Source organism: Balaenoptera musculus, chromosome 9, assembly GCF_009873245.2.
Source record: "Balaenoptera musculus isolate JJ_BM4_2016_0621 chromosome 9, mBalMus1.pri.v3, whole genome shotgun sequence".
NCBI classification, from domain to species: domain Eukaryota; kingdom Metazoa; phylum Chordata; class Mammalia; order Artiodactyla; family Balaenopteridae; genus Balaenoptera; species Balaenoptera musculus.
The window spans coordinates 88,358,060-88,385,705 of record NC_045793.1 but is presented as its reverse complement, the minus strand read 5'-3'; the positions used below and the strand labels follow the sequence as shown (position 1 = coordinate 88,385,705).

Genomic DNA, 27,646 nt, shown 5'->3' with positions numbered 1-27,646 from the left:
GGAAGGAAGGAAAGGAGGGAGGGAGGAAGGAGATAGGGAAGTAAAGAACATGTTCTAGTTTAAATGGATCAAAGGGTGTTTTCAGCTGAAATGGGGAAAATTGACTGGAGAGACTGGTTATGGACACAACCTGAAGGACTTTGAAATCACACTGAATATAAGATTGTAATCTGTGAATGATAGGAAGCTAGAGATGTTTGCTGAACAAGGGAATTATGTGATCTGATAAGACACATTTGCTTTCTGATCATAGGTAATAATATACTTGCTTTATTTCTTCCCTAAAATGTACTGATAGTTTCAAAATACTACTTGCAATCCATAATATATATATTGCTTTTTTTCTCTATAATTAAAGTAGCTAGTTCTCCGTATAACAGTTTAATGCAAAAATATAAAAGATAGAAAAATTGACTCTAAGGAAAAAAAAAGTCTTCTGGGGAAGAATTTTATAAATTTACCATGAAAATTTGTAAAACCATGAAAAGAAGTAGATCATAAGGCAGACTGAATTCTTTTAAGTAAGTGTTTACCTATTTAAAGTCATTACATTATTATTTGATGATTTTTACATAAACCGTTGGTGTCTGAAGTGGGTAACTGGTGGCTCCAATACCATGGTGACGATAAATTTGCATAAAATAACTAGAGTTGTTAGGATATCAGATAGAGTTTATAAACATTTTGTCAATAGGGAACTAGTTCCAAATATCTCTTTTTGCTTTTCTATGTAATAAAACCCAAATTACAGTGTTAACACAGCTCTTGGCTCATAGAAGGTTATACAGTTTTTAAAGGCTGAAGGTATTATGTACTTTCCAGTGCATTTTTATTGTTTGGGTTAGTTTGCTCATCCTAAGTGCATTTATAAGTGTATTTATACTAAGCTCCTTTCTTTCCCCCAACTTTTTTTTTTTTTTTTAATATTTATTTATTTATTTATTTTTGGCTGTGTTGGGTCTTCGTTTCTGTGCCAGGGCTTTCTCTAGTTGCGGCAAGAGGGGGCCACCCTTCATCGCAGTGCGCGGGCCTCTCATTGCGGAGCACAGGCTCCAGACGCGCAGGCTCAGTAGTTGCGGCTCACGGGCCCATTTGCTCCACGGCATGTAGGATCCTCCCAGACCAGGGCTCGAACCCGTGTTCCCTGCATTGGCAGGCAGATTCTCAACCACTGCGCCACCGGGGAAGCCCCCCCCCTCAACTTTTTAATACGAAATTTTCCTGAAACAAAGGAGACTAGCATGACAAACATCTGTATACCCCCTACCTAGATTCAGCAATTATTCATATATTATAATACATTTCTTTTTAAGTGAATTGCTAAAATATTATTTGTCCCCTATCTTAGCATATTAGTTAGAACATTTGGCTGATAATCTTGGAAAGAAAATGAAGGGTTTGCTTATCAACTGGGCTAGTTAAATATCAGTTAGATACAGGTATTCCTAACAGTTATTTATCTTAAAGGCAGTTCAAATATAAACATTTTGTGCAATTGTTCTCCATGCTAATGTACCCAAGTATACATATTTTAACTATAACTTCTATTTACAAAAAGGTAGTTTCATATACAAATATTTTTAAAGGGAACATTTCTAAATGACATTAGCTTTGGAACATTTTAAATTATGCTGTTGAGACTATACCATTCTGAATCAGAGTATCAGAAACTTACAAAAATCGCTGTAATCTGAATTAGTACTGTGTATTTTACATTCTGCAATTAGTATATCTATTTTGTCTACCACATATGCAATCCTATGATTCATGTATAGTTTATTTAAAATAGTAGACAACAGGTATCTATCTTTATTTAATCAACTTGAGCCAAATATTATGATAACCATGAAAATTGTAAGTTTTCTTTCTAGTTCATATGCATATTAAAATAATTTTACATTCAGAAATGTGAGCTTCAATTTTTTTTTTCTGTCAGTAGCCATATTAGTGCTGTGTATAGTAAACTTTTCCTTTAATTTATCATACATCACTCTTCCACTTTCAAGAAGTTTATTCCAGTTGCCTGGATGGCAGCAGTTGGTGGATGCAAGTGATGAGCTAAGAGTAGAGAAGCTAAAATGGTGCTTGAAGGGTGAGTCCCAGTGGAGTTAGAAGAAAGGAAGTCAAGATACAGCATGTAGGTAGAGTAAGAGTCAGTGCAGGTTGGAGATCCTATGAAGCTTGGTAGAAAGGAATCAGGAAAATCTCAGAAGGTAAGATGAGGGAAGAGGCCCCAAACGAAAACCGAATTCTGCACAAGCTAATGATGCAGAATTACACAGGGAAGGACAGCTTCAGAGCACCACACTGAGCAGCCTCGTTGTCGGAAACAATTATTTGTTTCTGTGGGGTTTTGTGTGTGTGCGTGTTTTTAGGAAACCCTGACAGACTAACCAGGGGCTACAGGTAGAGATAAGAGGAAACATTTGATGAAAGAGAAAGAATAAGGCAGAGGGAAGGATGTCCCTCACATTGTTTCAAAGTCAAAGTGCCTTGGTGTAAAGTTTTTGTTGTCTTGCTCAGATTGCTCATGGATTTGCTCCAGTGCTCTCGTCGATATAAACATGTGGGCTGCGGACATTCTGACGTTTCCTACAAACTAGCAGGGAGTCCAAACTGTGTCAGGTGTTTCTTAAATACAGAAGTTAGACCGATTATCTTCTTGAGTAAAAGGGACCTGGTGCCCAGAAGATACCTCTTTAATTCCGTAAGAGTCTGAGCAACATTTCCTCTTTCGTGAAAACAGAGACCAATTACCAGCCAGTTCATGTATGGCTTATGCATTACATCTGTTTAGAGGACGAAAGGGAATGCTTGCTCCACAGTGTCAAGAGTGAAACATTCTTCCAAAGGCAAATCTCATTTTTTCCCTAAAAAGTAAATTCCCAACTCCAACAGGCAGAAAAATAGATGATAATCAATTCATTTTTAACAGGGAACTCTTTCTTTAGATGATGTCTATAACATACAGTATCTGAGAACGTATGTATACTGAAGTTGGTTTGCCATTTTAACAAATGTCTTTGGCTGGTCTCTGAGTCAGTTTCTGTCTGCATTGATCTGTCTTGCACTCTGGAAAATGTTTTAAATGTAGAAATAGCCAACTTTTCTCTGTTCTCTTTTTTTTTCCCATGTGGCTTCTCCAAGCGGGATTCATCTGACTGTCAAAGTCTGGGATTCACAACATACTTTTCCTCTAGAAACAAGTTGAAGATAAGACAACCTGGCTCCACTGTTCTATGAATGAGCTATTCGTGAATAAATATTTCCATGTATATTTATTGAACACCCAAAAGTGTCAGGACTTGTTTCAGGTACTTGAGATATATTACTGAAAGAAACGCTCAAGATGCCTGCTTTGATGGAGTTTACATTCTACAGAATGAGACTGACAATAAACATAATCAACAAAAAATACTTGAAGTAAATATATCAGTATAATGTGTTAGAAGGTGATAATTATAGAAAAAAGTAGGGGTGGGGAAGTTAGAACAAAGTATGGGGCATTGGAGATGTGGATATTGCAGAGACCAGGGACTGGGGGCTGTTTGTGATTTTAAATACTGTGGTTAAGGCAGGCCTCATTGAGAGGGTGACATCTGAGTTGACTTGAAAGAGGTGAGGGAATTGGCCCTTCACATATCTGCAGAAAGAGAGTCCCAGGCAGAGAGGAAAGAGCTAGTGCAAAGGCTTGGCATATCTGAATAACAGCAAGGAGGCTAGTGTGCCTGGAGTGGGGTGAGTCAGGAGGAAAGCAGAAGGTCATGGGAACAGAGATGGCACGGAGGCAGATCACATAGGACCTTGTAGGCCACTGTAAAGACTCTGAGAGCATTGGAGAGTTGTAAGCAGGGGAGTGACATGATTGGATGTCTAAAAAAGAATTCCTCTGACTCTTCCACTGAGATTAGGCTGTAGAGAGAGGATAGAACAGGAAGACCAGATTGATGTCTAATGCAACAACGGGAGAGATGATGGTAGCTCAGAACAGTGTGGTAAGTGGTCAGATTCTGGACATGATCTGAAGGCAGAGCCGGCAGGATTTACTGATGGACTGCATTCAGGGTATGGGAGAAGGTGATTCCAAAATTGACTTAGAGGTTTTTGGCCTGAGCAGCAGGAACAACGGTGCTGCCATCAGCAGAGTTGGGGAAGGCTGCAGGAGACGCAGGTTTGCGGGGTGGGGTGAGTGTTCAGTTTCGGTCGTGTTGAAGTTGAGACGTCTTGTGGACATCTAAGCGGGGGTGTTGAGCAGAAGCTTGATATATATCTGGAGTATATTTATAAAGAGGTCTGGACTGGAGATAGAAATTTGAGAGTAGTCAGCTTATGGATGGTATTTAAAGCCAAGAGTCTCTAAGAGTAGTAAGTGTTTTTCTTACGAATTTCTTATTTTTTTTCAAGTCATTTAATGTTTAGAAACGATTTCTGACATATTTAAGCCCACCTACCCTTGAGGTTACCAAATAATAGGTACTCACATCACTACTAGGAATAGAACCAAGCAGAGAGAAAACCTTGCTCAGTCTGACATAGCAAATTAATAATATTGGGAATGAAGTCCAGTTCTCTTATTCATGGGCTGTTTTCACTAGACCTTGCTGCTTCAGCACCCAAGAATCTAAGTAAAGAAGAGAACTGATCTGAAGCAGGCTCCTCTTACGGTGTGTGGAAGAGTTAAGATAGAATTTGCTTCATCCTCTGGGTCTGGAGAGGCACTGGGTGGTAGGTGAGAGGGGAGGTCTGGAAAGGATTAACAGTCTGGTTGGATATCTAAGGGGCACGGTAGACCTTGGCCATGCTCAGTTTCCAAGTGAGTCACAGGCCACCCAGATAGCTTACTAGATGTACATCTCTAAGCTATTGAAACTTCCCTAGATACGTACAAGCCACCAATAAATTGAATTTTTCAATTGTCACGGTAGACATGGCAGGGCTTATGTTTTGCTGGGAGGGACATAGCTGTTTGAGGCCAGAGCTGAATAGCTGAGGGCAGTAGAAGAAAGACTGAGAGCTGCCATGCATGGTTCTTGTCTTTCTCAGCCACTTCTCCGAGAGTGTTTAGCATCTGTTTTAAATTAACATTGAACAGATGCTTGAAGGGTATCTTTTGGAAAGACAGTTAAACTAATAACAAGCTGGGGATGCTCATTTATCTTGGGCCCATTTGAGATCACAGCTCAGACTTGAGTGGACTGTGGTCGGAAATGAAGCAGTGGGTGGGAAGGGTATGTGGAGCGTCCTGGCAGGCAGTAGGACTCAGAGGTGGTAGTCCAGTGATTGGACATACCCAGGCATCTGGCGAGGGAGATGCCAGGAGGTCTGTACAGGACCCCGGTTCTCAGGAAGGGAGGAGCACAGCAGGGCTTCCAGGTCTGAAAAAGGGCAGGGAAAGGTAACTGACTTTTATTGATTCATTACTATGTGCATGATAGTAATACATTGATAGATAATACGTATTTGTCTTTATTTCTTACAGTAGGCCTGATAGTATTATGATTCCCTTTTGTATATGAGGAGTCTATGACTCACCCTAAGGTCACACCCTGGACAAAGGTAGAAAGAGGTGAGAGTCAAATTCAGTTTTGCCTCAATCCCAAACACATAAACCCTTACATTTTTCAGAATCTTGGAAATAGGAACCAGAGTAGAAGCATGAAGGAATGCAGAGGAGTCCACAGGGGCTGCATTTGTGCATTAACGTGGGATTGGTGCCATCTTGCTGGAGTAGAGTGGAGTGGATTGAGAGGAAGTAGGTAAAAGCAAGGTCCCGTGGGTCCACAGTAAGACTCTGCAGGTTGGGTCTGATTTGCTGTGAAGGACAATCTGAGACACAGCACTTGAGTTCAGTGGTTAGTATAGGCAACTTAACAGGAAGTAACCTAATTCTAAACCTCCTGGATGGGGCACAGAAGCAGTTTAAGCACTTTTTACCTCACTGAACCAAAGGATGAAGGCAGCAATACAACCACCTGTGGGAATCTGGGGTAAGCAAAACAGGGGGCTGACAACTAGGGTGTTATTCTACAGATGAGGAACTTTAGACTCTGAGAAGTGAAGTGGTTTTGCTGAAGAACAGGTAGCAGTAGATGAGGGCCCAGTTCCAGATCTCATCCCTTATCTGGCCTAGGGCTTCACCCACCGTGCCATAGGTGACACCTCCTAGCTGCCTTTGGCCCTCTTCCTCGCTAGTAACAGTGATATTGACTCCTGTAGCTTTCATTTTGCTTTTCAAATACTCCTAATGCATGTGAATAATGTGGGAAAGAGGTTATTAAACAAAAATTTGGCCACGGCCACTTTGCCACTTGGGGATTTGGTGGGGGGTGGTAGGTGTAGGGTAGGAAGAAAATGGGAGATAAGCCAGGTAAACAAAGGGAACACTCTTGCACTGTTGGTGGGAATGTAAATTGATACAGCCACTATGGAGAACAGTATGGAGGTTCCTTAAAAAACTAAAAATAGAACGACCATACAACCCAGCAATCCCACTACTGGGCGTATACCCTGAGAAAACCATAATTCAAAAAGAGTCATGTACCAAAATGTTCATTGCAGCTCTATTTACAATAGCCAGGACATGGAAGCAACCTAAGTGTCCATCATCGGATGAATGGATAAAGAAGATGTGGCACATATATACAATGGAATATTACTCAGCCATAAAAAGAAACGAAATGGAGTTATTTGTAGTGAGGTGGATGGAGTTAGAGTCTGTCATACAGAGTGAAGTAAGTCAGAAAGAGAAAAACAAATACAGTATGCTAACACATATATATGGAATCTAAGGAAAAAAAAAAAAGATCATGAAGAACCTAGTGGTAAGATGGGAATAAAGACACAGACCTACTAGAGAATGGACTTTAGCATATGGGGAGGGGGAAGGGTAAGCTGTGACAAAGTGAGAGAGTGGCATAGACATATATACACTACCAAACATAAAATAGGTAGCTAGTGGGAAGCAACTGAATAGCACAGGGAGATCAGCTCAGTGCTTTGTGACCACCTAGAGGGGTGGGATAGGGAGGGTGGGAGGGAGGGAGATGCAAGAGGGAAGAGATATGGGAACATATGTATATGTATAACTTATTCACTTTGTTATAAAGCAGAAACTAACACACCATTGTAAAGCAATTATACTCCAATAAAGATGTTAAAAAAAAAAAAGTTTTAGATGTTATCACATGGTCCTGGACAAAGTTCTTAATTGCTCTGTGCCACAGATTCCTCACTTGTATCCTGAGAATGATAACAGTACCCCCTTTATAGAGATGTTTTGTTAATGAAATGAGATAATACATGTAAACTACTTATCTCAGTGCCCTGCTGAATGGTTTTCATGTGGTTTATATGCCAGCACTCAAAATATTAGCTATTATCTTATTAAAGGATATGGAGATGATTTATTCCAACATCCAGTGCCATTTTGGGGGTAGCATGCTGTCAGGCTGTTCTGTTGATACATGTGTCTTATTTATGTTTTATAATACGGATGTTTCAAACCATTCCGCTCTACTCACTGGATTTCCTGGAGTTTAAACATTCTCATCACAGTTAATGTAACTGTGGTCATTCTCCTTATTGCCAGCAAGCATTATGACAGCCTTGTACTGTGTACTACCAAAATAATATTACCTTCTCCTGGCTGCTTCCTACAAATGCCTTCATCTTGATGTAATAAAGGCAATGCAGGAGAAAAAATTATTATGTCAAGGAGGAAATTATGATCAACTTTTTTTTTTTTTTTTTTTAAGGAAAGTAGCCGAACTTTACCATGGAGTTAAGTGACATGAGTGCCTCAGGAACATACAGTTTTCATTTGTCACTATCCCAACTCAGTAAAGACTGCCACATTCTTTTTTTATTTTTTTTAATTTGTATTTATTTATTTATTTATTTATTTATTTATTTAATTTATGGCTGTGTTGGGTCTTCGTTTCTGTGCGAGGGCTTTCTCTAGTTGTGGCAACTGGGGGCCACTCTTCATCGTGGTGCGCGGGCCTCTCCTTATCGCGGCCTCTCTTGTTGTGGAGCACAGGCTCCAGACGCGCAGGCTCAGTAGTTGTGGCTCACGGGCCTAGTTGCTCTGCAGCATGTGGGATCTTCCCAGACCAGGGCTCGAACCCGTGTCCCCTGCATTGGCAGGCAGATTCTCAACCACTGTGCCACCAGGGAAGCCCTATGATCAACTTTTAGGGTGGTGAGCAAGATACGATTTTTTAAGAAGCCAAACCTGAGTAGTGTACAGATACACTTAATTTGACCCTTTTCCCCCCAGGAACATTCTGATTTTCTGGTTATAAAACCATTTGGACTCCTCTTGTAGACTTTGTTCTAAAACTTAAAGCATGTAGTGGCCTTCTTTTCCTGTTCTCAAAGGGAGAAGGGCTGACTGTCTTCATGCAAATTAGTCCGCTTTTGTTGAAAGACTCCAGGGGACTCGTCTATGAAACATAGAGTAACAATAAGAAATGCAGTGCAGCTTACTATTCTGCTTTCAGCTGATGTAAGATTGTTTCCCACAGTATTGAATATTAAAAAAAATAATCTACTTTTGATAACCAATTGTAAAGTTTCTTTACCTTTTAAGTAATCTGTTATAACTTTCTGTATTTGCTTTTGGAGTCTTTTATTGTCACTTTGGTTAAGTGAATACGTATTGTTCCACAGTGACATATAATCCTATTTGACCAAGTGTTTTAAAATCCTTTTGATATTTTTGACAAACTTCCCAAAGATCAAATTCTAATTGAATTTTGTTTGACTGCTAGCTAACTTTGAGGTTTTCTAAAGGGCCCCTGAAGCATTGTGGAGAGAGAAATATTAAACTAATCAGGCTTCTTTGGTAAGTTAAATTATATGGGAAGCATTGTCAAATGAGTGGTAATAAACCTTCTTAGGTTATATTGTATGGGTAAATGTCATTAATATAAACATTCTAGAAATTATATAAAATTCTAAAAGTTGAATATGTCCAAGCAAATCAGTCACAATTCTAGTAATTATCTTAAAATGTGTGCCACAGCAGTAACCAAGTTTCTTTGTCAGCTGTATTGTAATCAGATCCTTAACCATGCCTTTTTAAGTCTTTTGTCATTTATAGACAGTTATTATTTCACTCCAATGCTTTTGCAAAAAATGCTTCATCTTCAAGAAGATTCATAGAAAGTACTTTTTTCATATCATACCACTGAACTTGGTAAGAAATTAAAGAATTCTAATGGAAAACCTGATGACTTCATAAAACTGTTAACAGAAGATTAAGATCAAGGATTAGTCACATAAGACTCAGCAAACTGATGAATATGGTTATAAATTTTTTGGTTTTTTGTCTGAAATATTACTGGTTTTTAATCTGTGTTTTCCAGACATAAGGAAACCCTTTTCCTCAAGCTAATTATGACTTATAGTAGTTTGGTAAATTATACCTTTTTAAGTAGAATTGAAACATTTATCTTTTCTCTCTACCTGATTCCTCCAGAAATTGGAAACCTTAGGTTCCCAAAAGCCTTATCAGGTGAATAAGGAAGGCTGCCTCCTGGCAGGTGCAAGAATCTCGAGATATTTGGGGGACCTCGAGAAGAGAGGAATTCACCCAAATTTATAGGTATTGCAGGCAGAATCTGATGGCATGCCCTAGGTGTGGCTTTCCTGGCCTTGAACAGCCTTTTAAAAGTTCAATTTGATTGTTTAAAAGTAGCATGACTTTATTTATTATACTTCATCTTTTTCCAAAATGTGTTGTCTTTGTTATGTTTAGATTTCTGTAACTAATGAAAAAGTAAAGTAGATAATCTGATTAAAAGTGAGTATTTGCAAAGATTATAAAAAAAAAAAAAAATAAGAGTGTTTCATCACAATGCTAAAACTCCAGCAATGCCTTTGACTGCCTTCAGGGGTGGTGATGGAGGTGGGGAAACTGACTATTCAGTACTACATTATTTTCCGATGATTTTGCACATAGCTAGGGAAAGTGTAAATGAATGCAGAAAGGTGGAACTGATGTACTAAATTTAAGACCAGCAATTACAGACATTGGAGTTCTGAGCTTTTGTTTTTTTCTTTTTCCTCCTCTGTAATTTCTAATATAAAGAAAATACTAAGTAGGGATAGTATAAAAATAATTTGTTAATAATGAGTAAAGATTGTTTTGACAATGTCTAACACTTCAGAAATGTATCTCATTATTCTGACTGTATTAATTAAGGTTTCTTTTTTTCCCCTGTATTTCAGTGACAATTTCAACAAGCACCTTCTTTGATGGCTTACTGGTGACAGGACTATACACATCTACAAGTGTTCAGGCTTCACAGAGCATCAGAGGGTCCAGTGCTTTTGGATTTGGTAAGCTATCCTGACATAAGAAACCCATGACTGTCTGCATTTTATACAGTTATAGGTCTTATTTTTTGAAATATCTGTTTTTAAAGTATTTGACATTTATTATTTCAGAAGAAATAATCCGAAGTGATTTTTGTGTGTTTGCTTGAAGTTAGGTGAATTGAAATAAATCATGTAAATATGCAACCAACCATGAGCTTGGTGTGACGGTCTTTCTATCCCTCTCTCTGTGTACTACTGCTATTACACTTGGTCCTATGGGGTTTGAGTAGATTCCTGTGTTCTGTCATTTAGGTTGCTGGAATTGGAATTCATTCTGATGCCCATGCATTTATTCAGTAACCTGTTTTTATAAACAGTTCTTAAAATCCTGAATAGATGAAAAGTGTCACATTGTTTGGCAAGTAAGCATTGCACACAGTGGAAGATAGCAATAATTGTTGAAATGATTACATTCTGTGAGTATTCATAAAATAATGTGATTTAATATTTGAAATACTTATATGGAGTCTTTGTCCTTAAGCCAGAGACCTGGAAGTTTACTTAAGTGGAGAGGCAGAAGGCTACATGATGGTCACTGATCACAGAGGATTCTTGATTTGGAAATCTATAGTTTACCCATAATTCGATAAACATGCCGAGCTGGAATTAAGTAGACCCTTTACAGCATCAAAAATGCAAATTTAACGTATCAATTTATATAAGACTTGAAATCGCTGATCCTACTCTAAGATTAGAAAATTGCACAAGACTTCCTCCATTGATGTGAGAAAGACAAAACTGCATTATTTAAAGCAGCCACATGTTCAACGTTTTATTTTTTCTGGGATACTTATTAAATAAATAAATTTTACCTACTTTTGATATATGAAAGAACATCTCCTCTGTGTTGAGTCCCAGCAGAGCTCTGCCCAGATGACTCACTGCTTGATGTCAGAGCAATAATATTGAGGCTGCATTGTTACCCTGCTGGCCCAAAATGAGGTTCACAGCCTCAGGGCTTAAAGGAACCTAGAAGTCATTTAATAATCCTGTTAAAATTATTTGACATTGAGAATTTGCTCTATTTTAGATACCAAATAAGCTTTTTTTTTTTTTAATATTTATTTAATTAAATTAATTTATTTATTTATGGCTGTGTTGGGTCTTCGTTTCTGTGCGAGGGCTTTCTCTCTAGTTGTGGCAAGTGGGGGCCACTCTTCATCGCGGTGCGCGGGCCTCTCATTATCGCGGCCTTTCCCGCTGCGGAGCACAGGCTCCAGACGCGCAGGCTCAGCAATTGTGGCTCACGGGCCTAGTTTCTCCGCGGCATGTGGGATCTTCCCAGACCAGGGCTCGAACCCGTGTCCCCTTCATTAGCAGGCAGATTCTCAACCACTGCGCCACCAGGGAAGCCCCCCAAATAAGCTTTTATAATCTGTTGGTAACTACTTGTAAGGTCTAATCCTTAAGAAAAAAATTTAAGTCTAAAAATTCCACTTTTTTAGCCTCACCCTTTCTGTGCTCTGTAGAAATGAAAGGTCAGCTTACAATCATATATATAATATGTGTACATAAATATATGACATACTATGTGTTATGTTACAATAGGATTTCCAAGTAGGGTTACCAGATTTAACAAATAAAAATGTACAAGACATTGGTTACATTTAAATTTTAGATAAAAACGTTTTTAGGATAAGTATGCAGTATTTGGGATAAGATGTCCTGGGTTCTACCTTAACCCAATTAAATCAAAACCTCTGGGAGCCCGGCTTGGCATTGGCTCCCCGGTGATTCTAATGTTTACCCAGAGTTGAGGACCACTGTACTGGATCAGTCCAGGGTCCAGCATCTTCAGCATCCCTAGGAACTTGTAAATATAGAGTTCCTGGCCTTACTCCAGACTCAGAGAATCAGATACTCTGGAGGGTGAGATGCAGTGATCACTTTTTAATAAGGACTCCAGGTGATTTTGATACACACTAAATTTTAAGAACCACTCATCTACATTAGTTAAATGGGAGAGACATTATTTAAATAACCATGTAAATATGTAATAGTAAATCTTGCTAGGGGCTAGGCAGGAAATGTACTGAGTGCTGGGAAAGGGCGTGACAGAGAAACGAGATCTAGTCTGGAGTGAAATGGCATGTAGTTTGGAAAGGCTTTCCTGGGGCAGTGGTATTGAGCTGAGATGTGAAGGATGAGTAGGAATTAGTTCGCTAAAGGTCTGTGGAATGTGGGACACAGCATACCTGAAGGAGAGAACAGTAGATGCAAAGGCCTCAGGGTGGGAAGAGGCTGGCTGTGTTCTAGGAATGGAAAGAAAACCTTGGAGTGGCTGACCTGGAACCAAGAGGGCAAGAGGTAAGGCTGGATAGGACACCAGGGCCAGATCATTCAGGCTCTTAAGCAGAGAGTGCCATTGAGGGTTTCGGGCTGAGGAGATCACTCTGGTGTCAGTGTGGAGAACAAACTGTCGGGTCCGGCAGTGGATGCAGAAAGACTGTTCTGTGGTTAAAGGTCTGATGTGACAAGGCATGGAAGGAGTTCAGGTGCAGGCTGGCATGGGCCAGGCCTGGACCGGAAGGAACATATTAGGGGGGATAAGAGTGTGGGCCGTGCAGTCAGGCAGACCTGCTTGCAGATCCATACCCCGACCTTCGTTAGTCATGGGCCTCAGCCACATTGCTAAACTTCTCTAATCTTAACTTCCTCATCTATGAAATGCTGATGACAGTGGCAAAATACTCAGTAAAACTAGGTGTTCCAAAATTATAAATCTTGATACCTGAAGCAGCTGCTGCTGAAGTCTGAGCTGAGACCTGAAGTCTCATTCCAGGACTTGCATATACCTCCTTTGGTGGGGGTGAGGAGGAAGCACACACACACAAACAGGTCTCAGGTGGAATTTTTCTGAAGTTTTTACACCCAGATGATTTGAGAGGACTTGGCTGCATGAAGTAACCATCATTTACCAAGTTGGAGCCTTTAAATGAGAAAAATCATTAAATATCATTTGTAGTATACTATAAACACATTTTGAAAGAACATATAAAAGGCATGTATCATATTGCCTCAGATTTTAGCTAGTAACCAAACAAAAAACTAACAATTGAAAATTGTTAGAAATGATTTAAAGACGTTTTCTTTAAGGCTTTTAGTCTTTAAGACATTTTCTGTTGTGACTTTGAAAGCTGTAAAAAGGCAGTTTCACTTGAATTAGAATGTATTTTGATTAGCTTAAATTGCATGTAGTCTTCCCATGACCACCAGCCCTAGGATACAGAGTCTGAAGAGGCTTCTGAACTTGAAGCTCATTGATGGTAGTTTGACCTCCATAATCAAACTCTCAGGTCTCCCACTGGTCACTTGGCATTTTTTTTTTTAACATCTTTATTGGAGTATAATTGCTTTACAATGTTGTGTTAGTTTCTGCTGTATAACAAAGTGAATCAGCTATATGTATACATATATATATCCTCATATCTCCTCCCTATATCTCCTCCCTCTTGCGTCTCCCTCCCACCCTCCCTATCCCACCCCTCTAGGTGGTCACAAAGCACCGAGCCGAGCTGATCTCCCTGTGCAATGCAGCTGCTTCCCACTAGCTATCTATTTTACATTTGGTAGTGTATATATGTCAATGCTACTCTCTCACTTCATCCCAGCTTACCCTTCCCATTCGCCGTGTCCTCAAGTGCATTCTCTACGTCTGCGTTTTTATTCCTGTCCTGCCCCTAGGTTCTTCAGAACCATTTTTTTTTTTTTTAGATTCCATATATATGTGTTAGCATACGGTATTTGTTTTTCTCTTTCTGACTTACTTCACTCTGTATGACAGTCTCTAGGTCCATCCACCTCACTACAAATAACTCAATTTTGTTTCTTTTTATGGCTGAGTAATATTCCATTGTATATATGTGCCACATCTTCTTTATCCATTCATCTGTCGATGGACACTTAGGTTGCTTCCAAGTCCTGGCTCTTGTAAATAGAGCTGCAGTAAACATTGTGGTACGTGACTCTTTTTTGAATTACGGTTTTCTCAGGGTATATGCCCAGTAGTGGGGTTGCTGGGTCATATGGTAGTTCTATTTTTAGTTTTTTAAGGAACCTCCATACTGTTCTCCATAGTGGCTGTATCAATTTACATTCCCACCAGCAGTGCAAGAGGGTTCCCTTTTCTCCACACCCTCTCCAGCATTTATTGTTTGTAGATTTTTTGATGATGGCCATTCTTACTGGTGTGAGGTGACACCTCATTGTAGTTATGATTTGTATTTCTCTAATGATTAGTGATGTTGAGCATCCTTTCATGTGTTTGTTGGCAATCTGTATATCTTTGGAGAAATGTCTTTTTAGGTCTTCTGGCCATTTTTGGATTGGGTTGTTTGTTTTTTTGATATTGAGCTGCATGAGCTACTTGTATATTTTGGAGATTAATCCTTTGTCAGTTGCTTCATTTGCAAATATTTTCTCCCATTCTGAGGGTTGTCTTTTCGTCTTGTTTATGGTTTCCTTTGCTGTGCAAAAGCTTTTAAATTTCATTAGGTCCCATTTGTTTATTTTTGTTTTTATTTCCATTTCTCTAGGAGGTGGGTCAGAAAGGATCTTGCTGTGATGCATGTCATAGAGTATTCTGCCTATGTTTTTCTCTAAGAGTTGTATAGTGTCTGGCCTTACATTTAGGTCTTTAATCCATTTTGAGTTTATTGAACTCTGAAGAACCTAGGGGCGGACAGGAATAAAACCGCAGACGAAGAGAATGGACTTGAGGACACGGGAAAGGGGAAGGGTAAGCTGGGACAAAGTGAGAGAGTGGCATGGACATATATACACTACCAAATGTAAAACGGATAGCTAGTGGGAAGCAGCCACATAGCACAGGGAGATCAGCTCGGTGCTTTGTGTCCACCTAGAGGGGTGGGATAGGGAGGGTGGGAGGGAGACGCAAGAGGGAAGAGATATGGGGATATATGTTTATGTATAGCTGATTCACTTTGTTATACAGCAGAAACTAATACAACATTGTAAAGCAATTATACTCCAATAAAGATGTTAAAAAATAAAATAAAATAATATGCCTGAATATTGTTAAACAGTTAATCTTCATAAATAATAGAATAGAAAGCAGAAGGTTAAATGTCTTTGTAGGTAAATGGTCCTTTTTGGAAACAAAAGCACATTAATTTTTTGGGTATTTAAGTTTAATATATTTGTTATAATTTAAATAAAATGGAAAAAAATCAATTTGAGTAGGGTACAGGTGAGAAAGTAGAGGAAAAGTCTTATAGAAGACTTATAGAAAATGTAACAGAATTGCTGCTTTTTGGTAGTTTAGTAGTTATAGTAGGATCAGGCTGAAGTAGTGTGGCATTCTTTGATCTAGAACAAAAGAATTATTGAATACATAATCTATCATTAGGCTCTGACTTAATTGATGGACTGTTAAGCAAACATGACTTGTTTGGCATTTTCCCAATATGTCGTGGAATTAGTGTGATGTTTAACTAGCTGTGATAAATAAGGCAAAGTAAAACATACAGTTGAGTCTAAAAAGGTACTTCGGAAAGTTTTTTCTGCTTATAGTTAATTTTAATCGTACTGATTACACTAAAGTTATAGCCACTCTCTTTTGAATATAAAATGTGTGTATGACCAGCCAAAATAAGGCCATAATTATCCTTAAGATACTGTGGAATAAATGTAATTCCACTAACATAACTACAGCCTTTTATGCGAAACCAGAATTCTTTAAATCATACCTCACTGACCAAAAACAGACAAATGCCTAATAGCCAGAAATACATTAAAACAATAGCTATGCAAAAGATGACTGTATGCCAGCAATGCATGACTTTAAATACCTCATTTTGCTTGTCAGTATAAGAAAACATGCTGCTGTAAGGAAGTGTGATGTTTAATTATGGGTATCTCTTTGTGTATCCCAGAAAAAAATGCTTCCCTCTTGTCTTTGGCACTGAATTCCAGCTCAGTCATGTAAATCTTCAAGGCTTATTGTGGTTGCTCAATGAAATGCTGTTTCAATATCCTTTCATACAAAATTGTTCCTTTTCCAGACACTGAAATACATTTTACTCAATATTTAGTATTCTGGCTCTAAAAGCATATTACTCAGTTTTTGGTATTCTGGCTCTCTAAAACCTGAGAATCAGGTTTGCACATCTGATGCCACACTTCAAATTGTTAGACCATGCATAAATTAAACTTTTGTTAGACCTTGCATAAATTGCTTTGCAATTCCTGGATAATTTTGCTCAGCTAATACATCAGCCATTTTAGCAGTTTTTCACGTAAACCTTTATAATTGCCTATGTGTTTCATTTATTTTTTCTGTAATAATTAGCCATTCGAGAGTCAGTCATTTGTTAATTTATAAAACTCTTAAAATGGCAAGACTTGATGGACTCTAAGTTTGGGGAGAAAATGTAGTAAACAGATCCAAGACATGTTCTTGGATTCAGTCAATCCTGTCATGTTTTTAGTAGATTAAGCAACTACCATAAAAATTTAATATTTTCAGTATTATCTTTGAAGCACAGTATTAGAACTTTTGAGCTTAATGATCTGATTTTTTTCCAGTGTGATATGATACTCTAACTTTAGATGAATAGGGATAGATTTACAAAGCAAAACAAATATTTTAAGACTTCAAATTTTAGTAAATCTTATATTGGTCACTAGTTAATAAGAATGTGTACTTTACCAGTAGATTTAGATTGTATGTTAATCTTTCATTTCCAGAATGCAAGTTTTTGTTACTACTTTGTTTTATTGTCACTAAGAATAAAAATATAGGGTCTATTTAAGCTAATTTTTGGATATCCTTCACATTAAAACTAACTAGAACTTTTTACAACTTTACTAAGTATCACCAGGACTGCTGAATCCCTGGACATTAACTATAGTTCAGTCTTAGGTATCCTGTCTGTGTGACTGAGACATACACGTGTTATGAATACATGTACATATTTAGGCCATAATATCTGTAAAGAAGGGGCAGCCACTAGCAACTTCATTAAATAACATCCTGTATAGTAGTGGTATTTATTTATTAGCTGCAATTAAGTTTAATTACTCAGATGATCTTGTTAAATTTATTTTGTCTGTCTCTTTACAAAGAAATGCTTTGTAACATACTTGAGGAATTTTAAACACATTGAGGGATTGGAAGCATGACCTTTTATTGGGTATGGTAAATGATCTATAATTAACAAGAAGCCTCTAGTTTAATTAAACAAACTACTGTAGTCAATAGTACAAAGAGCATAGTTGACAAGAGATGAAATTGCCATTAATTTTTCCTCTTTATAGGGTATTAGACTAAGTTTGTTCTTTATTCATTCCATCTGGGTATGCCAGCATTACCTTGATTAAGAAATACTATTATATAGTTTGCATTTGACATATGACAAAGAATTCAGGGATATTTCCCAATTCCTAAATCACTAAAAAGAATCACTTACTAGAGTAATGGGCATGATGAATGAAACTGTTGGATTCATCAATCGACAAATTGCTAGAGAAAATGTTGAGGGGCATGAGATTTGGGCCAAGTGGAGGAGTTAGTGGAGAGAGGCAGCTCAGTGCAGGGGTCATGACGTGACCTCTGGAGTGAGGCAGCTCCAGCTATATGCACAGCCCTGCTTCCACCTACCTTGGACCACATACTTTCCTTCCCTGAGCTTCAGTGTCTGCATTTGTAAAATGAGGTTGATAAGAAAGGCCAGTTCACAAAGTTGTTAGGTGGGTTAAGTGAGATTATCTATTCAACTGCCTTGTATATGTGCTCAAAATAGGTGTTTTTTTTAAACACTCAGAAAGAAGTGAGAATTCTTTCCTTGAAATAGGAAACAGAATGACAAGATGCTTCAAGTGACAGAAGATATGAAAGTGGGAGGTGACATTAATTTGGAGTGGGGGAAATACACCCAATTTTTAAAAATAATTAATTAATTAATTAATTGGCTGCACTGGGTCTTCGTTGCTGCACGGGCTTTCTCTAGTTGCGGCGAGTGGGGGCTACTCTTCGTTGAGGTGCGCAGGCTTCTCATTGCGGTAGCTTCTCTTGTTGTGGAGCATGGGCTCTAGGCGCGCAGGCTTAAGTAGTTGCAGCACGGGGGCTCAGTAGTTGCAGCATGCAGGTTCAGTAGTTGTGGCTCACGGGCTCTAGAGCGCAGGCTCAGTAGTTGTGGCACGTGGGCTTAGTTGCTCTGCGGCATGTGGGATCTTCCCAGACCAGGGATCAAACCCGTGTCCCCTGCATTGGCAGGCGGATTCTTAACCACTGTGCCACCAGGGAAATCCTGCACCCAATTTCTTACCCATAGAACTCGGAGCTGAAAGGTACCTTGGGTAGAGCCTGGTTCAGCCCCTGTCCCAGTGTATAGGTAAGGAGGCAAGGCTTAGGAAGGGCAAGTGGTGACTCTGCATGAGAGAGAGTGTAGGTGTGAAGACTAAAACCAGGTGTTCTGACATCATATACAGTCTCAGATACTTTTTAAAAAAATATAATTCACATACTATAAATTTACCATTTGAAGTGTACTTTTCAATGATTTCTAGTATATTCACAAGGTTGTGCAACAAACACCACTATCCAATTCCAGAACATTTCGTCACCTCCAAAGGAAACCCCATCCCTGTTAGCAGTCACTCCCTATTCCTTCCTCCCCTTAGTCTCTGACAACTACTGATCTACTTTCTGTCTCTATGGGCTTGCCTGTTTTAGACATTTCAAGTAGACAGAATCATATAATATGTGGCCCTTTGTGTCTGGCTTCTTTTACTTAGCATGATGTTTTCAAGGTTCATCCATGTTGTAGCATATATCAGTACTTCTTTCCTTTTTATGGCTAAATCATATTCCGTTGTATGGATATACTACAGTTTTAAGTGATATACTATATTTGGTAGTGTCCAGATTCTTAAAAGGAGTTAGGGCTGTGCAAATTGGAAAAGTTCAAGGAGGATGCAAAGCGAAGGACCACCAGAATCCTTAAATAACTCATCAGCAGCTCTAACAGCTCTGAAGATGCAAATTGCTTCACCTGTTCTATGGTTCAGATCCAGAAAATAGTAGAAATCAAGATAAATTACTCCTTTGCCCTCCTTTCTGCCATTTAAGGGAGATAGGTCACTGTGGCATGTTTTTATCCTAACCCTTCGGCCTCAGTTTAAACCACGGGATACATAAGCTAAGCTGAGTCATTCAAATTTACTAGTACAGGAATTTGGAATTAAGACTCATCAATCACAGTTCAACAATTCATGAGCTGGATAAAGGCACATGTAAACATTTGGGAGCTCTGTGCAGCCCTCCTCCACAGTGGCTCAGAGGAAGGTCATGCAGAGAGAGGAGAAGGAGAGAGAGAGACAGAATGCTGCCTGGGGTTTCAGAGCTTTACAGGCTCTTATTTTAGGCTTTCTTCCCACCAGGCTCAGATATTCTTGGGCTCTAAGAAACAATTAAAAATAGTTAACATTTATCAAGCACTTGCTATGTGCCAGGTGTGTTGCAGGTATTAACTCTTTTGATCCTAACAAAAATCCTACTATAATTATGCTCATCTTGTTAGTAAAGAACCTAAGGTACAGAGAGGGCAGGTAACTTGCCCAGGGTCACACACAGGGAGTTGCAAAGCCATAATCCAAACCCCGGTCTATAGCCTCTCATTAAACTCCGCTTACAGACCAAGCCAGCTTGAGTTGGTTTCTATTACAACCAAAAAAACCTTGACTAAAAAAAGGCCCTCTCTGCTGTAGCCCTGCGTGTCCCTAACCCCCATCTCTTCCCAGCCTCCTTCTATTCCTTTCCAGTCACCTACTCTCACCGTATATACACACACACACCTGTGTAGCAATCATAGTAACCCACACACAGTTTCAAAATCCCAGCTTCTTTAGACCTTGTTTATACTGCTTAGAATTCCTTCTGGGTCTGTCTGCTGGGCAAGCATCCTGCCATCTTTTAGGGCCTCTGTCCTGACTCACCTCCTCTCTGTTCCTCCCTGGTCCCCACCTCATGGAACTCTCTGCTCCTTCCTCCATGCTATACTCTGTGACCTTTACCAGACATCTCTAACAATCTACTGAATTTACTTGTTTAAAAAACCTTTATACCTCTTTGAGGACGAGAGATGGTCTTGTTATTACCTTCACTCTCATGGCATATAACAAGTGCTCAATAAATATTTATTGAATGAATAAACCAAGAAAAATCTTTGAGGCTTCATCGGGTATTTTACTGTTTACTAGCATTGACATTAGTAAATGCATGTATGTGCACAAGTGGACAGGTATGGATAAAAGAGAGAGAATATTATTGCCTTTAAGTTTGAGTGTATTTCTGAATCTGTATATGTATATATAAGTCTATACATCTGGACAGACATTTAAGACTAAAGGAACATATGTATATTGTATCATCAGAGATCCTGGAGAAATTTATTATCCTGCCTACTGCTTTGTTCCTTTCTCTCCTGGAAGTGGCAGGCACCAGTGCCTTCAGATAGGAGAGTGATTGATTAAGTGCCTTCTATAGGATCAAGAGAGTAGAAAGAATGTCAAGAGATCATCCAGTTCATCTTCATATCATAGGGCAAGTCAATGTCTGAATGATACATGACAGCTAAGTTCTAATTTTATCTCTTAGATCTTTACAAAAAATGGTGATTCTATAATTTCTTGGGAATATAGTCTAAGAATACATCAAGTGAGATGATTAAGGAAGGTTTTCTGGTATATATGTGTAATCCTTTGCATAACTTTAACACTTTTTTTTACATAATTTTTTATATAATTGAAAATGGTAGATGTTAGTTTAAAAGTTATTAAGTCACTTGTTTTCTTTCCTTTAGGCAAACAGCAAACAAATGACAACAAAAAACCAAACAAACAAAAAACCTAAAAGAAACCCAATACTTGACCTATGATTCAATCCATTTCATAGCTCCTGAATAATTTACTTGTCTATTTTCTCTGGACAGTCCACAGATTCTAGGTAGAGGAATTCAGCCCTGATAAGGTATGTGCCCAGAAACCACTGCAGTTACTTTAAAAATGTATCCCTAAGGAAGAGGAGTTCTTGTAGCTCCATTCTCTTTCTTATTCTTACTCAAATCCATGTGCTCAGGAACAGAGTAAACTGGCTGCTCATAAATAAGAACATCAGTAAAGTCACATTTTTAGAGCAGATTCTAATAGAAGTTGCCACTATGCTGTATAAGTTATGAATTTCACATTGTTCTGTTATAATTTTGCCTGTTAGTGTTAAAAAATTATTGGCAAAGAGACTCCTCTGCCTTGGCAAGTGTAACCTAATTTTTGTTATTAACTAAGGTATTTGCTCTGAAGACTGAGCACCTAACGAAAAGGATAGAGCACTGGTCATGAGTACTCTAGGTCATGGGGTACTTTCTCATATGCCCAAGTTTTTAAGAATAATTCTGGAAAATAAGTTTCTGTAAATGAGGTCTTACCCCTCAGTAGATAAAAGCAGAATCGGAAATACTTTTCTCTCTTTTTCTTAAATAATAATTTTTAAAACCACTTAGGAATCCTGCGTCTTTGCTAATAAGAGGTAACTGTTTTCTGTAAGAGTGAGGCTTTTCACAGTATGCTGTCCACTTTAACCAGAGACAAGATTGAGTATATGCTTAAGGGAATAAACTTTAAAACAATTGGTCTAGTGGTCGTTTTGCTTGTAATGTAGTTTCCTCTTCAGGTTTTCCAGTCCTTTTTTGAGGTATCCAGGTAATGATAAATGAGTTTATGTTTCATGTTCACAGTAATTGGTTTATAATACTCGTGGGTAAGGTTGGCCTCTTCTTTCCTGGCAGTTAAATTTGAGAACAACTTAAAATAATTTTACAGTGTTCTTACTTCCTAGAAATAATTCTGATAATTATCTTTGAAGTATGAAAAAAAGTGAAAGTAAATTCTTGGCATTGCTTAGAAAATAGTTCTGGGTGCAACATGTGAATCTGAAAACAGATGTAGGAGTCCAATAAAGGCACTTCACCAAATGCCAGTTCTGTTTTCACTGTTGTCTTCTGTTGTCGTTTGTATTCAACCCTCTGATGCTGAGTTTTGCATGTAGCCTAATAGACATGTAGGCTGCTCTCTGAAGCAAACAGGCAACTAAATTACTGTTTTCAGGACTCTAAATGTCTGGACGGAAAGATACTTGATAGTGTGGGAGTTGCCATTTTGGAAAACAGAATAGCAAAAATTGTTAATATTTTGGTAAAAGTTCAGACTGAGCTCCCCTCCTGCTTTTCTTCCTATGTGTTTTCATACATCAGAACCATGTTGTTGTTATTATCTAGTTAATTATGTTATTTCTGGTTCTCTTTCAGAAAGTTCCTCTCCACATGAACTCTAGTAAATAGCAAGTTTAAAGTAAAATGAATGGAGCTATCAGACATCAGGCTCTGGGAAGATGTTTTATTTATCCTTAATTGTTTTCTTTTTAAGATAATTATTTACATTATGAGACGATTCTTTTTTAACCTGACTTTTAACCTCAATGATCCAATAGCATTTCTAACAATAATAATAAAAATGGATAGAAATCTGTTACTAATAAAAGAATTCAATTGGGATTTGGCTTTCTGCTTCTGGAGAATGGGACAAATGACCAGGTCTAGAATAATGGTGAGGTTGATGAAGTCTATCCCTTAAGCCCCTAGCCTTCCCCTCCGTTTTCTCTTTCTTGCTGTTGTTTGCTTTTTTTTGTTGTTGTTGTTGTTCGCTTTTTAACAAGGAGGTGATAGCCACATCTTAGAATGAATTTTAAAATGTTGTGTTAATAGCAGCTTTTCCCACACTGTTTCTTGAAAACATTAGTGTCTCATGGTATGTTAATAGGTCTTATGTGGAAAAAGAGTGAAAAAGCTTGGAATATGGCTGGTTAAAGAAAGTTACAGTACTTCTTAAAATCTTTAATATGCTTTTGTTTGTTTTTCTTTTTGAGCTATAATTCACATAATATAAAACTTTCCATTTAAAAGTGTACACTTCAGTGATTCTTAGTATATTCACTGTGTTCTGCAGCCATCACCACTAACTTGAAAACATTTCCATCACCCCCGAAAGAACCCTATACCCATTAGCAGTCAGTCCCAAATCCCCCCTCCTCCTATCCCCTGGCAACCACTAATCTAATTCCTGTCTCTATAGCTTTGCCTGTTCTGGACATTTTATATAAATGAAATAATGATATGTGACCTTTTGTTACTGGCTTCTTTTACTTAACATGTTTTCAAGTTCATCCATATTGAACCATATGAAAGGATGGAAGTACTTCATTCTTATTTATGGCTAGATAATAGTTCATTGTATGGATATTCCATATTTTATTTATTCATTTATCTGTTGGACATTTGGATTGTTTCCATTTTTGGCACTTTTGGCTATTATGAATAACACTCCTATAAACATTCATATACAAGTTTCTTGTATGAACATATATTTTAAATTCTTTTAAAATTCCACTTAGGAGTGGAACTGTTGGGTCATATGGTAATTCTATGTTTAATTTTTTAAGGAACTGCTAAACTGTTTTCCATAACAGCTGCACCATTTTACAGGCCCAGTAGCAATATATGAGGTCTCAATTTCTCTATATCTTTGACAATGCTTATTTTCTTTTTTCTTTTTGTTTTTTTTAGAGTAGATATGAAGCGGTATCTCATTGTGGTTTGATTTTTTATTTCCCTAATGACTAATAATGTTAAACGTCTTTTCATGTGTTTATTGGTCATTTATATATTTTTGAAAAAATGTCTATTCAAGGCCTTGACTCATTTTAAGAATTGGATTATCAGTATTTTTATTGTCACATCGTTAAGTCTAATGAACTTTTTCACACTGTGAATTTTCAAGAACAGCATAGAATAAGCTTTCTTTTAAAAATTTATGTTAGCATGGAGTTCTTTTTTTCCCAAGGGATATCTGTTTACATCTTTCAGAGCTAGTTTTGCATGGGACAGTTTGGGAAGCACTGTTTTAAAGAATAGAGCATCGTGACTAAGTGGGTTTTTTAAATCCCTGGACTGTAAGGATGGTATAATCTTAGAACATCTAATGTGTTTCCTTTCTGCTTTCTAATTGTCTGAAAGCTAAGAACTGCTTGTGTAATAAAAATGCTAATTTTTAAAGATTAAAAAATGAACAAACATTTTGCCCTAGTGGTAAAGGCAACCAAAAGAAAACAAACAGCAAACTCATACCATTTGCAAAAGAAGAAAGACAGGCGTCCAATAAATGTGAGCAAAATATTCAACTCACTTCTAATAAAAATGCATTATTAAGGACTTCCCTGGCGGTCCAGTGGTTAAGACTCCATGCTTCCAATGCAGGGGGCATGGGTTCGATCCCTGGTTGGGGAACTAAGATCCCAAATGCCGCACAGCACGGCTGAAAAAAAATAGAGTATACAGTAAATAAATAAATAAAAATAGAGCATACCTTTAAAAATACATTATTAAAGCAATTCTGAGGTATATTTCTTAATTTGGCAAAGATGTTTAAACTCATATATATTTAATTTTGACACCAGTGTTGGAAAATAGCTATTTATTGTTGATGTTGGTGTATACTGGGTTAGTGGCAATATGTAAACAGAACCATTAAAATGTTCATATACTTTGACATAGTTCTTTTAGTTTGGGGAAATCTATTATAAATTTTAAAAAACCAGGAATGTAGACAAAGGTTGATGTATATGATTGTTCACCGAGACACTATTTGATAGAAAAAATTTGAAAGTAGTTTAAATGCCCAATAATACGGGAATGATGAAACATGTTAGACTATTAATGGGAATAATATGCTGCCATTAAAATTCTATTTTTGTATAATATTTAATGGCATGAGAAAATGGTTACAGGATAACTGAAATGACTATATATATCTGTATGTATACATATATTTGTATGTGGATATATATACACATACATATACACACACACAGTTTGAGTGTTCACCTTGCTTCCTCCAATACTTAACACATCTACACGTGCCTATGAAAGAAACTATAGAAACCCTATTGTTTGACATTATCAGTACAGGTATTACGTCAGTTAAAAGAAATTGGTTAGATATGTTTATTGTTTATTTTCTATGAATGACTAAACAACATAGTTTGTTAAAAGGCAGTCAGTCCCATGCAGAGGGCATGGACTAGGGAGAGGATGAATGGCAGTACTTGTGTGGGTTTTGATATTAAATACGACGGTCATGTAATAAATTTGCCAATTTTAAGATGTCAACTAAGGGCTGTTCTTTAAATATGAGACCACTGATTGGAGTTTCACTGATTTTTGTTTGTTAAGACATTGTTTTTTTACATAAACCATATTTCCAGTTTTAGTTTCTTTAAAATGGAGCAAGAACATAAACAGAATTGTGAAGTCTGAGTGCGGAATTCTAAGTATTTATGATTTTTGTTTTGCGATCTTTTGTTTTGGTACCTTTTCCACTATAACTTGAAAGCAGCATTTCTTTAGCTTCTTTTTATCAAGTCTGTCCGAAGCATTCAAAAATTAGTTTGCATAGAAACAGCAGAGCTCTCTCTTAAGGGTATTCATTTTTCATTAGTTTACGTAGCATTTAATGAAATTAGGATAATAACAGGTTCAAATGTAATAAACAGATTTGGGGGCACACGCTAGATAAGTACGCGTATAAGAACACACCATCCTACACTGTTGGTGGGAATGTAAGTTGGTGCAGCCACTAAGAAGAAGGGTAGGGAGGTTCCTCAAAAAACTAAAAATAAAGCTATCATATGATCCAGCAATCCCACTGCTGGGTATATATCTGGAGAAAACTCTAATTCAAAAAGATACATGCACCTTTATGTTCATAGCAGCACTATTTACAATAGCCAAGATATGGAAACAACCTAAATGTCCATCAACAGATGAATGGATAAAGAAGATGTGGCATGTATATACAATGGAATATTACTCAGCCATAAAAAAGAATGAAATAATGCAATTTGCAGCAACATGGATGGACCTAGAGATTATCATACTAAGTGAAGTTGGACAGAGAAAAACAAATATCTTATGATATAACTTATATGTGGAATCTAAAAAGATGGTACAAATGAACTTATTTACAAAACAGAAATAGACTCACAGACATAGAAAACAAACTTATGGCTACCAAAGGGGAAAGGGTTGCTTGGGGGGTGGGGAGGGGGGAGAATACACCAGATAAGCACATTGGTGGAAGCACAAAAATCAAACACAAAAGCGGAGGTACCTACTCCCCCATGTGCAAGCCTGATGTGACCAAATCAATTGGTGAAAGACATGCTATCACAGTTATATTTACATGATTTTATAATATGTGTAGGTACTCATCTAATGAAACAATATTGTTTTAAAAATTAATTTAATAGGGATTTGATTGAAGTAATCTCAATCTACTTTTAACATTTTATTATGAAAATTTTCACACATACATCAAGGTTGAAAGAATTTTACAGTGAGTACCCACTACCTGGGTAAAGTTTGTATACAATGAACTGCACAAATCTTAAGTATACATGAGAAGAGATTTGATAAATGTACACATCTGTGTAACCCAAACTCTTATCAAAATATAGACCTTAATCCCATAAAGTTCCCTCTCCTTCATTAACTTTTACTCTCACTTCCCAGAGGCAACCATCATTTCGATTTTATTCCACCACCATAGATGCGTTTTGCCTGTTCTAGAACTGTTATAAATGCTGTCATTCAGTATGTACTCTTTTATATAAGGCTTCTTTCACTAGACATAATATTTGTGAGAATTATTCATGTTGTGTCTATCAGTAGCTTATTCTTTTTTTATTGCTGAGTAGTATTCCTTTGTTTTTTGTTCTTTTATTATTAGACACCTGGTCATTGTTTTTTTAAAAATTTATTAATTTATTTATTTGGTTGCCTTGGGTCTTTTTTTTTAATAATAACTGGTACTGTTTATTGAGCGTTAGCCATATTCCAGGCCTTGTTTTACGTACTTCCATGTATTTTCTTTCTTTTAATCCTCAGAGGTTGCATTGGGTCTTAGTTGTGGCACACAGGATCTTTCATTGCAGCATGCAGGCTCTTTGCTGGTGCCCCGGGGCTCTTAGTTGCCCCGCAGCATGTGGGATCTTAGTTCCCTGACCAGGGATTGAACCCACGTCCCCTGCATTGGAAGGCGGATTCTTAACCACTGGACTGCCAGGGAAGTCCTGACTCCTCGTTGTTATGCGTACAGCTTTTGGTTTTTGTGCATATAGCAGCATATGGATATA

General features: G+C 37.7%; 1 protein-coding gene across 3 annotated transcripts in view; it reads left to right on the top strand.

Annotated features, from left to right (window-relative positions):
• RELN (reelin) overlaps positions 1-27,646 on the top strand; it is a 531,612-nt gene that overhangs the window by 71,698 nt on the left and 432,268 nt on the right. For all 3 annotated transcript variants that reach the window (XM_036863169.1, XM_036863168.1, XM_036863166.1), the window contains exon 2: positions 10,234-10,344. In XM_036863169.1, coding sequence (XP_036719064.1) covers positions 10,234-10,344 — 111 coding nt within the window. The remainder of the gene's footprint in view (positions 1-10,233; positions 10,345-27,646) is intronic.